The following is a 14330-nucleotide window of genomic DNA, read 5'->3' on the forward strand; positions in this document are numbered from 1 at the left end:
TAAGTTTGCTGTGTCTAATATACTGCCAGGGCAACATAAACAAAAATTGTGCATATAATTCCACATTTACTATTTGAAAATAAATGGGAAAAAGTAGAGGCTGGGGATGAATAATCAGCCTTACAGACAAAGTCGAAATGGTGACAGGTTGATTTATCTGTTTATTGATTAGCAGGAGGTGAGGGGCTGAGAATTTTCCTCACAGGAATTTGGCAGTTTGAAAATTCCAGTTGTACTTATGTTATTTGTCCAAGTCCATGGTGCATAAATCATGGTGATTCAAGCAAATAGGGTTTTGTCAGTTCAGGGGAGAAAGGCAGTCTTTTCTAGGCGCTTTCATAAGTTAGTCCTTGAAATGGCAATGGACATCTTAAAGTAAAAAAGATTTTGAAAGCCCTCCCCTTCCCTAATTATAATTGCAAAAGGGAAGTCAGATGCCTGTTTTTTCCTCCTATATTACTCAGCTTCAACTTGAAGTGGCTATTTTCTTTCTTGTTCTAATCAACCTACAGCTGTCAGGCCTCATCAGCTATAATGACAGTGGACATGCATGGGATTTAGAAATTGTTTATGGCATGGTCACATAGGCAATAATTCTTATTATTTTGCAACATTGGACACTTTTTCACCATGCTAATGGCATTTTAAATATATTTGTCAGTTTTCCCAATTTTTAACTGAAGAAAAACTTTGAGAGTTTATACTTGAGGACTAAAGTGTGACTGCCAGTTAATCAGGTCAGTATCACCCCCCCCCACCCCCATCCCCAGCAATATCACTGCCACCCTAAAACATAATGCAATTTTACTATCTTTCATTTGAATCATTTCATTTCATATGAAAACTTATTGCAATGTCTTGTGTATTGAGATTAGATTCAAATATATAGAATAGCAAAGAACTGCTAAATTTTAATATTTATAAAGAAAGGTTATTGGAATATGCAAAAACAGATCTGTTGGTTTTCAGATTATTACACAGCTTTTGCCCTTTTTTTCCTCCTGTCATATTTGTGTTGTATTCACTTCATGTAGAGGCTAAGCTAAATGAGTCGGTACATATTAGCAAAATGTTCCAGATATTAAAATTGTGTGCAGGAGTAATTTACAAATGTAGAGATAACAAGAATATTGTTCTTTATGCCACTGACAAAGAATAGACTTTCTTGCCTAGGCTGGACTGCTTTATAATTAAAATGACTGAAGATTGGTTCAATTTTACTCTTTTATAAGGGTATATATTTATCATAACAAATGAAAAACTTTTATTTAGGTTTCATCTATTTTAGTTCTTTATATAGTTATCTCTTATTCTTATTTAATTGGATTCTCTAACAAATAATTCTTGAATTTTTTTACCCATAGACACTTAGAATGGAACCAAGAAGGATTTTAAAGATTATCTAGTCTGTCTTATTTTACCTGTGAGGAAACTCAGTGCCAGAGCAACTGAGTAATTTTTTTTCCTGGATGCTGTATAGCTGTTTAGTGGCAGAGCTGAGACTAAAATTCTGCACCCCTCACTCTATTATGTTTTACTCATTCCACACTGCTTCTTGAAGCCACAGTTCTGGATCTCTACATAAGAATATTTAACGACTATAAATATATTGAAGAAAAAATAGTAAGGTGTGAACACTGTCATTTTTAGCTCTGTTCCTCCCTTGGTGCTTATACATCCTGTTGATTTACTCAGTGCAGGTGCTTATGGAGTATCTTTAGCGGGTGTCCATTATCCTGTTTAATATGGTGGGAGGCTAGAGGAAGGGCATAAAATGATAGGATTTTGCCTCTGCCTTATAACCTTTTTGAGAGAGATTAAAAATAAACAAACATGAAACCATTAGAAGGTTGTTGTGGGGGGAGGGGTAGGGTGCAGGCTCATCTGAAAAACAAGTGTGACTCATCTGGTAGTTTAAATTCCTCACCATTCTTCACTTGGGGATGCTGTCACCCTTCTTTTACACAAGGGCAGCCGAAGGTATTTCTGAGGTCATTGATCCTGGCTCCCCCCAGTTTTGGTAATATCTTTCTTAGAATTCTTTTAGAAAATGAGAGAGGATAGTAGTTATCAATGATTAAACCATTGTTCAACTTATATCAGGAACTTGGCAAGATGTTTTATACTTATTAACTCAGTTTCCACGGTCACCCTCTGAGTTGGGTATCATCGTCCCCCTTTCACAGATAAGAAAACTGACAATCAGAAACCTTGCCCAAAGTCACACAGCTAGGCAGATGCAGATCTGGCTTCCACCTGACTGCAAAACCCCATGCTCTTTCCAAAATTCCATCTTATATTAAGTTTAGCTTTACTAGATCTGTTCTGTTGTTTTAGGTCTTATTTTTAAAATAACTGCTGTGGGATAGCTCTCTGATACTGAAGTGGGAATCTCTTACTAGTTGTTAAACTCACTAGTTAGAAAGTTAGCACTCAGAGCTGAAGTTACATTGAACGTATTTTACCATGTGGCAAAAGACTTGTACAGCATGTCCTGGAACACCATCTAACAACACAGTGAAGTACATATTTCCTCCATGTTCTCCTTCACCTAAAGGCAGTAGCTCTGGAAGGAATCAATGACTCTTTTGTGTGCCTCCTAAAATTTAATATGCTCATAAGAGTTGGGAATTACTGGAGGGTATGTGAGCTAGTCATGTGAATCACTTGAAAGAAAGCTATATGAGAGTGACAATTTGGGAATAAAATGTGGGAGAAGGAAATTAGTCTTCGCTCTCCTTTGGAAGTTATAAAATGTATTCTACGTATTGGTCAGAAGACCCTGCAAAGATTGGATCACCATCTAACCTCAATCTATGTGTGCTTTGTAAGAAATTAATCTTGTGGAAAGGATTGGATTTGTGCCATGCAATTTGCCATTTGACACATTTCAAAAGATGCAAGGCCCAGTAGAAATGTGAACTTGTTAAGTGAAATAAATTCAGTTTGTAGTCGCCTGGCCAATTAAGATGTTTAAACAATACATTTTTAAGAAGTCGGTTAAAAGTATATTGCATATGGTTGCATTTAAGTTTTATTATATGAAATATAAATGTTGTGATGGACGTTCTCTGTGAAAGTAGACAATTTAAAGGAAAAATGTCTCTCCCATATTCCCACCGAACATTATCTTTGCTCAAATTTCATTTCAACCAATTTCAGAGGAATGCCTGAATGTCTTAAATACAGTTTTGGAATCTTGTTATCTGAAACTGGGAAATCTTTTCATGGTCTTAACAATTCTTCGGTGAAATAGTATTCATTTTAACACAATTTTACCTAAATTTCTAGTGAACAAAATTAGTGACTCATTCATTCTGAGACCTAGGATGTTTGTAAATGTGCCTGGAATAAAAATGATAAAAATCGATCTTTGGGAGTAATGATGAAATCAATAAAGTGAATCTTATTTTCTCTTACTGCTCAGTTTGTGATTAACATGAAGAAAGCTCTTATTTTTCTACTTAATTGTAATCACTTCCTTCTTTTTTTTTAATTAAAATTTATTGGGATAACAATGGTTAGTAAAATTACATAGGTTTCAAGTGTACAATTCTGTAATACATCATGTATATATCACATTGTGTGTTCACCATCCAATCACTTCCTTTCTTCTTTTTTTTTTTTTTTTAAAGATTTTATTGGGGAATTGGGGGAGGGGAACAGACAAGTTGCTATCCTATTGTTCTTCNTGCTCAGCTCGGGCTGGACTCGAACCGCTGTTGCTCAGAGCTCAAACTCTTGAGCGAGCTCTTAACCAACTGAGCCACTCGGCCGGCCCCTCAAAGCGCCTAATTTTTAAATGACTCCCCTGCCAACATTATTACATATCAGTGTTCACTCTGGTTGGTCGCTCATTTCTGTCACATACACAGACCCTCCCCTTTGACACTGTTGGTGATTTCCTTTCCCTGTATGTCCCTGGACACTATTCTATTTCTCATAACCCCATTCTGTTATCAGTAGTCCTAACCTGCTTAAACCCAGGACACTCTCCCATTTTTATCCCATGCCTATCTGATCAATGAAGAAAAGAAAAAGATGGATATGGGAAAGTTTGAGCTCGCTCCTAAACCTCAGTCCTAATGCCTGTTGCTTTTCCCACTTCCTTCCCCTGGTGTTCATCTGAGACCTCTGTCTCCTCACCATTGGAGTCATTAGCTTAGAGCTGGAAGAGTTTCACTGCCTTGGCTGAACAGGAAGAACTTTGTTCACGGTGACCCCTTTTAGAACTCAGGAAGCATTTTCCAGGAGAAGCATTATTAGAAATAGCAATCAGATTTATAAAATTATAATAGTTTGGCAATGTGTGTTAAATAGACTCACCTGAGGACTTGCCACTATTTACACTGGACTCCACGAAGCAGTTTCCCATAAATCTCACAGTTGACTTACACAAAAACTTGTTGGCCTCACCCCCCCCTCGTAATTGGAGTAGGGGTTGTGCGATGGCTGCCTCCAGTGGAAAAATCAGAGAATGACTTTATTTTCTCTTTGCTTTTCAGCCTTAGAAACCACGTAAACCTGTAGAGCTTTATGTATCTATTTTGCTAATCATTATATCCTCAGCACCCAGCATAGCGCCTCGCAGATAGATGCTCAGTCAATTGTTGAACCAATGAAATGCTTGTGCCCATGGTGATGTGTTGCTTTAAACAATTGCCGTAATGTTTCAAAGTGAATGTTGTGAATTATTAAATTTTACAGCCTGCTCTTAAGTGTGCTCTGACATCCTGCCTTCTGGTTTTCATGTTAACAGACACTTAAGTGCTTTGGTGCACATGTTTTCCTAAAATATACAGTTTTGCTGCAGGAATCCAATTTTAGTTACTTTAGACAGCTTCTGACAAGTTGAAAGACCAGCTTGAGAAGCAAGAGCTATAATTAAGGGAGCATTTTGATATAAGATACCATTCAGAGTTAGGCACAAGCGTTGTCTTTCGTCTGTGCATACAGCCCAGAGATGATAAAGTTATTGTGTGAGGCTTAAGCTGTATGCACAGAGTAGCTTCCCCAAAAGTAATACATCTCTAGTCTATTTTCAGATAAAATAAGTAGCTGTGGAGGTCCAAGTTGTTTCAGTTCTTTGAGAAAAGCAGCTGCCTTCCCAGATCCTTAAAGTTAAAATGAAATCTCATTTTCTTTGTGGAGTAGTTTTGGGTTGTTGTTTTTGTTTGTTTTGCTCTGTAGTATGCCAAGATTTTACTGCATTATTTCTATCTTGCTTAATAACAAACACCTGTTAGGCTTCTTGGACTACTATGACAGCTTACTGCTTTTCTTTTAGTATACTTTCTTAATTCATGCTCAGTGGGTTGAAAACATTTCGGTCTATGCTCTAAATGGCTATGATTGGTTTTTCCTTTCTGTGAAACTAAAAAGAGCTTATCTTTTTTTTCTCCTTCAAAATAGAGTTTTTTCTTGGACATAAAATCTATTCTTTCACCTTGCATTCGGAATAAAACCATATGGTTCACTATTGCTGCTAGATAAATAGTAGGTCACACTGGCAAAGGTTGGGTTTCTATAGGGATATATTTATATATTATAAAGTTCCCATAGTTTGTAGGTAGATCCTACCTATGGAGTTATAATTACAAAAGAGCTTCATTTATATTTCAAAAATTTCTGCAAAGAGCCAGATTGCATCTACACCCTTCTAAGGGCCCCCATAGTTATGTTCCTTTTTCTCCCTAAAATATAAAAGCCTTCTCACTCTTCTGTTGTGGCCAAGACATGTTTGGCATAGAACCAGGGAAGCCAATAGAAAATAATGTAATATTCAGCCTCTGCTGTATTTGAAGTCTAAGTGTTACAGAGGCCATTTATACTGTCTTTGGTCCTAATTGAACTTTATATAAAGTGATTTTCTGTTTTAGAAGGGATTACATCAGAGAAAAACATTCTTTATGGAAGTCTTTTCCTTGGACCACTTCCTTTATTTTCATGAATGAGGACACTATAGGAATCTCTTCCACAGTGAAAGCAAGTCACATTGCTCATGAGCTAACTGTCGGAGGCTGGGGTGGAATCACTCAGTTCAGCAAAAGAGCCTCAGCTCATTAATTCCAAGCAAATCTAGGAAATGGCTTCCCAGTGTGGTCTGACTACTCCACAAGAAGATGGGGGAACCTTAATCAATGGCAATTTTCAAAACTTAGAAAATAGATTTGACTGCTAATAAAAGGTAGATTGAATAGTTTATTTTTGAATCTTCCTCCTTGGGCATATCTGTACATTTGATGCAAAGCCACATTTGGCTATCACTAAGTAGAATCAACCCTATATTTATTAGTATCTTTATTTTAAAGCATACTTTAAGTTGCTTGTACAACAATAAATGGTAAAGTATCCCAACTTTCATGTAGAATTAGCTTAAGGAGTCTTGAATTCCTTTCCACTGATGTCTCAATCATAAAACAGGTATAACTCTTTTAAAGCTTAGAATAGAACTCTGTTGGTTTTGGCCAAAGGCCATTACAGAATTCCCCAAGCAAGAAGATTTACTGACAAAAACGTTCTAGACAGCACAAAGTTCGAAATTAAATACTTAGAGTATGAGACTGTAGTATGTCACTCCACTGGTCTAAAGTGTTGAGTTTTTTAAGGAGCCAGGGATTAAAAGTAAAAAATCTAAATGTTACACATAGGTCTGTGTTGAAACAGTAAATGACTTACCGGCATATCTTGTTTCATGGCACTTCGCTTTAGTGTTGTATTTTGCAGATACTGTGTTTTTTTTACAGGTTTGTGGCAACCCTGCATCCCTGTCATAAAAGATTAGACTCACTGAAGGCTCAGATGATGGTTAGCATTTTTAAGCAATAAAGTGTTTTTAATTAAAGTGCGGACGTTGTTTTTTAGACATAATGCAATTGCACATTTAATAGACTACAGTATAGTATACACATAACTTTTATATGCACTGGGAAACCAAAAAATTCATGTGACTCACTTTATTGCAGTGGACTAGAACCGAACCTATAGCATCTCCGAGGTATGCCTGTACTTTTGCTAAAAGTCTTCTTAAAATAATAGTAATTATAAGGATCTATGACAATGCCAAATATATAGAGGGAAAAAAATTATGGAAGGTGCTGTGGCTCAAGAATCACAAATACAAGTTCACTGTCAGCGAAGTCTGACATCTGCTTTTGGTCACGGCCTTGTGCCTTTTATGGAAGCAAATTATTATAAAGTCTGGTCAGAGAGGGGGAAGAAAATATTGAGTTTAGCAATGAGTATACATTATATTGGTAAGACTGTCAAGAGTATTTGTGTTGAAAAAAAAATCAGATGTTAGCTTGTTTAATAACAGATCTGTGCATGTATTTAAGTGGACTCAAAGTTGATGCATTCTTCAGCACCCAGAAGCCTGGACCTAACAGTTCTTTGGTCAAAAATGATCCCATTTTGATAGATGATTTTTAGGAAGAGCTTTTAGGATCGGAGTAGGTAGTTTAGATCTTTGATGAAGATTGCATAAAATCTGTAACTGGGAGATGTCAATTTCTGCCTGGATAAAAGAATTGGAATATTAGGAAGCAAACAGAACTTTATTTAGGAAATTGAATTACAACGTTTTAGATTTATATTTGTAACCTTTACTATGAAATATGGTTTAGAAGGGAAGTAATCATTTTGGGGCCCTATTTTAATGTGTTTTTATAGTTGGAATGGCTATTTTTTCATCCCTATTCTCTGAGTAAAGTCCATACATGGTATCCTAGCTTTTCAAAAAAGGAACGTAAAGATAAGTTACTAGGCACTCTACAAAACTATCAACTAGAACATTCAATTAAGTGTAGCTGTTAAGACTATAAGCTTTCAAATTAGACCTGGCTTTGAGCTCTGCCATTTAATTGTTGTTTGATCTTAGGCCAGTTATTTACCCTGTAAGCTTTATCTGTAAATTTGTATGGTTATTGTGAGGATTAAATGAGATAGCAAATGCTAACTGAGGTGCTCAGTGCTCATTCACACTTCGTTATCAGAACATAGGTGTTTTAAAGTCCATCTATGTAGCAACAAGGTCTAGTCCGTAAAGAATGCAGTATTGCAAAATGCTATAATAATGCTGTCCTTGGTAAGAAAGATAAGTATTTAAATTAAATCTTTGTTAATCAACAGGACTTACACTTTAGTTTGTTTTTCTTTTGGGAGTTGAGAGCTTTGAGTTGATTCATCTCCACCCCCACAACCAAAAACACATATTTTGAGACAGCTGGCAAGGGTTAAGGGTGCACTCTGGGGCATGAAACAGATGTTATGTTATATTCCCATCTTTCTCTCCTTATAATGAAAACAGGAAATACAGAGAGAGCGTGGAAGCCTTTTTAGAATTGATTTTTTTCCATTGATTTCTTTATTTCTCTACATATGATTTGTCACACTGTTATATTTTGTTTTTTTAAATGCTTTTATTGAGGGATATTTGACATAATAAACAAGCTGCATATATTTAATGTGTACAAATTGATGTTTTGATATATGTATTCCTCATAAAAGCATTACTATAATCAAGATAAGGAACATATCCATCACCTCCAAATTTTCCTTGTGCCCCTTGGTAGCCCCTTTATCTAACCTTCCCCACTGCTCCCCACCCCTCCCCTTAAACCACTGATCCACTAGAGATTAATTTACATTTTCTGGAATTTTATAAAAGTGGAATTATACAGAATGTCCCCTTTTGGAGGGAGGGTGCCTGGCTCTTGCACTCAGTGCAATTATCTTGGGATCCATCCATGTTGTTGTATTAATAGTTCATTCCTGTTTTAAATATTTCATTCCTTTTATTACTGAGTAGTGGTCCATTGTATGTATGTACCAGTTTGTTTTATCTGTTCATCTATTGATGAACATTTTCATTGTTTCCACTTTGGGACTATTAAAAAATGAAGCTGTTACGAACATTCATATACAAGGTTTTGTATGGCCATGTGCTTTCATTTCTTTTGGATAAATACCTAGGAATGGAAATACCTATTAATGTGGGGGGTGTATATTTAACTCTAAGAAACTCCCAGACTTTTTTCCAAAGCCATGTACCATTTCACATCCCACCAGCATACATACAAGTTCCAGCTGCTCTACCTCCTCACCGGCACTTGGTGGGGCCAGTGTTTTCATTTTAGCCTCTCTGGTAGGTGTGGAATGTCTCAGTACTGTTTTAATGTGCAGGTTCCTGTTGACTAATGGTGTTGAGCACCTTTTGTGTGCTTATTGGCCATCTATGTTGTTTTCTTCGCTGGAGTATTTGTTCAAATCTTTTGCCAGTTTTTTTAAATTGAATTATTTATTTTCTCACTAGAGTTTTGAGCATTCCTTATATATCTGGATTCAAGTCCTTCATTAGATACATGCCTTTTCTCCCAGTGTGTGGCTTGTCATGTCATTCTCTTAACTGTGTCTTTTGAAGAGCAAAAGTTTTTCATTTTGATGAAGTCCAATTTATCAATGTTGTTTTTATGTATTTTGCTTCTAGTGTCACATATTAAGAAATCTTTGCCTAAACCAAGGTCAGTAAGGTTTTCTCCTTTTTCTATAATTTGAAGGGGTTTTTTTTTTTTCTTTTTTGTTGGTTTGTTTTTTTAAACATTTTATTGGGGAATTGGGGGAGGGGAACAGACAAGTTGCTATCCTATTGTTCTTCAGTCTAGTTATGGAGGACGTTGCTTGACTGGCCCATGTTGGTATCATCATTGCGCTCTCCCGGGTGAGGCAGATCGGTCGCCCGCCTCTGGACGGCTGCTCACGGCGTCTCTTGGCAGCTCACACCAGCTGCTGGCCACTCACGCTGGCTGCCAGCCACACACGGTAGCTTATGGCAGCCCACTGCAGCTTCACTGCAGCCTACACCATCGCTGGCGACTCACGGCAGCCCAGCTCCAGGTTGAGCTGTTGTTCACCATTTTAGCTGTAGAGGGCAGTGTCACTGGCCCTCATGTGGGGTCCGAACCCGGGCCCTGCTGCTTAGAGCTGGCGGCCCAAGCCAGCTCTTAACCAATGCGCCAGAAAGAAAATCCTTTCTTAAAACATTTTATACTGTAATAGTTGCTCTTTTGTTGTCTGAATGTATTTTTTCTTTAATAATATCAAATTAACTGTCTTTTGGGGATTATCTGACTGTTGTCTCTGTTTTAGGCCTTCAAGATGAATCTGGAAAAACTCAGCAAGCCTGAACTCCTAACACTATTCAGTATTCTTGAAGGAGAGCTTGAAGCAAGGGATCTTGTTATAGAAGCTTTAAAGGTATGTTAAAAGAAAAAAGAGGAAAAAAAGAAAGAAAGAAAGAAAAAAGAGAGAGGGCATCACAAGTTCTGAAAGTTGTTTTCTTGGTTGTCATGTACTTAACTAGGGTATTTCTACAACCCCTGTTGAGTTAGAGGCCTGGATATACACATTGATACTTGGACTGGCAGCCACCTACCTGTGTGGTATGATTTTAGGGACACTGGTGAAGCTTTGCTGTCCCCAGAGTCATTCCTTTAGTCTCTACCTGATGTCTGGACCTTGAACTTCATTCTTTAGTTTAGTGGCCTTAGCTGTGTTTGAATGCCAACCCCTTGATAACCTGATGAGACCTGCTTCCTAAAAAATGTAGATACACCCATATACCAAAATTCAGGATATAATATCTTTGAGATCAGTGATCCAGTGAATACCACCCATGGATTCCCTAGACGCCAGATTAAGAATTCTTTTATTTCAGTATTTGATATCCATTAAAATATAAGGGGATGGTAGAAGCTCTACTCCCTGCTAAGTTTTGCTGTGAACGTGAAACTGCTCTGAAAGATAGTCTAGCTAAAAAAAAAAAAATACTAGAGGGCGTAACTCCTTTCCAGTGTCATAGATCTTTATACGTTGGTAAGGATGTTCCCCAGTCTGTCTTGAGATGAGATTTGGAGAAGGGAAGAGAAGACCTTAAGGGTGTCTGTGTGAGCAGTAGGAAGATGATACTCCCAAAAGGAGAACTGGCCAAAGATGAGACCTGAGCGTACTAAGAACGCACAGTCGCTGCAAAGTGCAGCTGAGTTTAAGTATCTGAGCAGACTTTTAGAGTTTAAACTTTTAGTTAGAGGTTATATTGATTTTGATGGACATCTTAAAGTTTGTTAGTAAAAGTTTTATGAAGTGCTTTACTACATTTTTTGCAACATTACCCTAGCTTTTAATATTAAAAAGCTAATTTTTTTTTATATGGCAGCAAAGATAACTTTCTCTTTGCCGTTCTAGGAGCTTAGAGAATCTGATTTCCTAAGTAGCCAACTCAATAGAATTCATACAAAAGGCTGTATCTTTTCTTTTGCTTGTCTTTCTCCCCCTCCTGCACTGAAATGGAGTAAATGTGTTCATTTAGTCATGTGTAGTCTTTTCTTGAATCACTGTGAAATTATAATTGTGATAAAAATAAAACCTAAACCTATTATTTCTATATGCTGTTACATTTAGAGTGACATTAATTTATGTTATTTAAGACTGACTGAAAAAGACGGATGTTTCTATGTAATTAAATATGCCTTGGGGTAATTTTTCACTGAAAACTATTGCTTATTTGTTTTGCCTTGTAGCTTTGTAATGTACGATCAGTAATTACCAGTGGTTTCATTTCTCTGGTGTGGGGGGATGGAGTCTGTCTTTTCTTCCTTTCCCTCCGTGTTTCAGTCTTGTTTTGCATGGCTTCCGTGTGATTTTTAAACAAAAATCCCATGTTTATGGCTTTTGACACATGCCTGGTCACATAATGTTAAAGTTCATTGCCTGAGTCTTTGCCTGTCATGCCATTGAGCATAAATATATGACCTCAGTCAAGTCTTTCCATCTGTCTGGAGCAAACCTTCCTTCTCTGCAATAAGATTAAATGATTAATAACTAGTCCTTAGGTGTAATACTAAAATTGGCATGGCATTGGAAATATTCCAATAGTGTAGGATTCTCCTTTTCCCTTTATTTCTATTCTGTCAGTGCACATCGTGTAACCCATATCCAAGGGACAGTCACTGGTTGCAGATCATGTGAATGGATGTCTCTCGATGGCCTCCAAAGCGCCTATTTTTTTTTTTTTTTTTTTTTTTTTTNTTGTGGAGGATGTTGCTTCACTGGCCCAAGCTGGCACCATCATTGCGCTCTTCCCGGGCGAGGCAGATCAGTCGCCGGCTTCTGGACGGCCGCTCACGGCGGCTGCTGGCCGCTCATGCTGGCTACCGGCTACACATGGTAGCTTATGGCAGCCCACTACAGCAGGGGACTGCAGCCTACACCATCGCTGGCGACCCACAGCAGCCCAGCTCCAGGTCGAGCTGTTGTTCAGCATCTTAGCCGTAGAGGGCAGTGTCACTGGCCCTCATATGTGGGATCTGAACCGGGCCCTCTGGCGTCCCAAGCCAGTTCTTAACCAATGCGCCACTCGGCCGGCCCTATAATTTGAAGTTTTAAGTTTTATACTTAAGTCTATGATACATACAACTTCAGTTAATTTTGTTATATGTTACTACATAAGTATCAAAGTCCTTTTTTAAATATGGATAGCCAGTTGTTCTAGCACTATTGGTTGAAAACACTATCTTCCTCTGTAGAAAGGCCTCTGCACCCTTGTCACCATCAGTTTCTCATGTATCTGTGGTTTATTTCTGGAATCGCAGTTCTGTTCAATTGATCTATCTGTCTGCCTTGATGCCAACACTGCATTACCTTGTTTACTGTGGCCTTGTAGTAATTCTTAAAATCAGGTAGTGTTAATCCCCAACTTTTGTTCTCTTTAAAAGTTGCTTTGGCTCTTCCTGGTCCTTGGCATATCCATGTGAATTTCAGAATCAGCTCGTCAGTTTCTCCAAAAAGCCGATTGGGATTTTGCCTTCCTTTTTTTTTTTTAATGGGGCAACTAGAAATAACCTCTGATTAATTCCAAATCACAAGGCTAGCACATGCAAGGGAGACACAATAAGAGGAAGTCAAAATAACAGGAATAAGCTGTTTCCCTTTTTTATTTGTTTTAGTTTCAGGCTGAATAAGTATAATGAAATTTCCCACTGCCTTAATCTTTTTTCTACAGCCTCTCCCCGACTGCTAGAGAACTGTGTGTTCTGTAAACAGGTAGCATTTTACAAGCAGAATTCCCCCGTTTCTTTCCTCAAAGGTAGAAGAAAAACAGAGCCCACGAGAAGATGTCCATTACATGAGAAAGTGGCTTATTCTTCTGGCACCTTCACTCTTGAACCCCTAGGTGCCCCAGTTTGTGATGTGAAGGATGACGTGATAAAAAGTTATATAGCAAGTAGCCGATATCAGACAGTTCTTAAGAGTTAGCTGTTCTATATGGGGGTGAGTGTATTTCTGAATGGAACACAGATGCTTAATTACTTAAAAATGCAATCCTCTTTTTTATAAATACCCAGTTTATAAACAACCCATACATACGACCAGCCTTTCCAGCCTCTTTTGGCTTTTGGGCTCTTTTCTGCAAGAGTACCCCCCCTACCACCGAACCTGGTACTTCCCTTTCACTAATTTCATTCCTTTCCCAGGGCAGACCACGTTGGCTCCTGCTGTTCTCTAGGGAACCCTGCTGAAGGGAAGGAAGGAAGGGGCTTTGTGAGATGTATTCCTGGCGTTACCAGTTGCAACTTAATTCTCTCTCTCTCTCTCTCTCTCTCTCTCTCTCTCCCTCCCTCCCTCCCTCCCTCCCTCCATGCACACTGTTCTTTGTCTAATTTTTCACTTATTATATCTTGAAGATTGTTACACATAATAAAGATCTATCTCTCATTATCTTTAATGGTTACATAGTATTCTATTGTACAGCAATACCATTTGTAAGAGATACAATATGAGCAGTGGAATGGCAAGGAGTTAAGAACATATACTTTTTAACTATTGTTACTTCTAAGTAACTTATACTTCTCACATAATCTGTATGAATTCTAAAATATAGTTAAGCGGGGTGATTGGTTAGCTCAGTTGGTTAGAGCATCCTGCTGATGGCACCAAGGTTTCCGGTTGGATCCCCGCACAGGCCACTGAGCTGCACCTTCCCTAAAAGTCAACTATGCCATTGTAGCGTGTGTAACCAATGACCATGGCTATTCCCCAATAAAATTTTAAAAATTAAAAATAAATAAAATAAAATACAGTGAAGGGAGTGGAGACAAGCAAAGCATATACCTAGAGAAGGCATGATCTTGGTGTCTCCATAGTCCTGTTTTGTTTTTTTTCCCAAAAGAGCAAAAGGTAAATTTCCCACTAATTTTCAAATTGTGTTTTTGTACAGGATACCTAAAAATTATTCTTTAAAGCAGATCCTTTTCACAGGTCATGGACTCACATTA

The 14330-nt window shown here is 37.8% G+C and overlaps 1 protein-coding gene across 1 annotated transcript in view; it reads left to right on the plus strand.

The window, feature by feature from the left end:
- The window catches only part of CTTNBP2NL (CTTNBP2 N-terminal like), a 50042-nt gene that overhangs the window by 12815 nt on the left and 22897 nt on the right, over positions 1-14330 (plus strand). The window contains exon 2 of the mRNA XM_019659169.1: positions 10147-10254. Within this exon, the coding sequence (XP_019514714.1) occupies positions 10156-10254 (99 nt within the window). The 5' untranslated portion in view covers positions 10147-10155. The remainder of the gene's footprint in view (positions 1-10146; positions 10255-14330) is intronic.

This window comes from Hipposideros armiger, unplaced genomic scaffold, assembly GCF_001890085.2.
Source record: "Hipposideros armiger isolate ML-2016 unplaced genomic scaffold, ASM189008v1 scaffold_297, whole genome shotgun sequence".
NCBI lineage: Eukaryota > Metazoa > Chordata > Mammalia > Chiroptera > Hipposideridae > Hipposideros > Hipposideros armiger.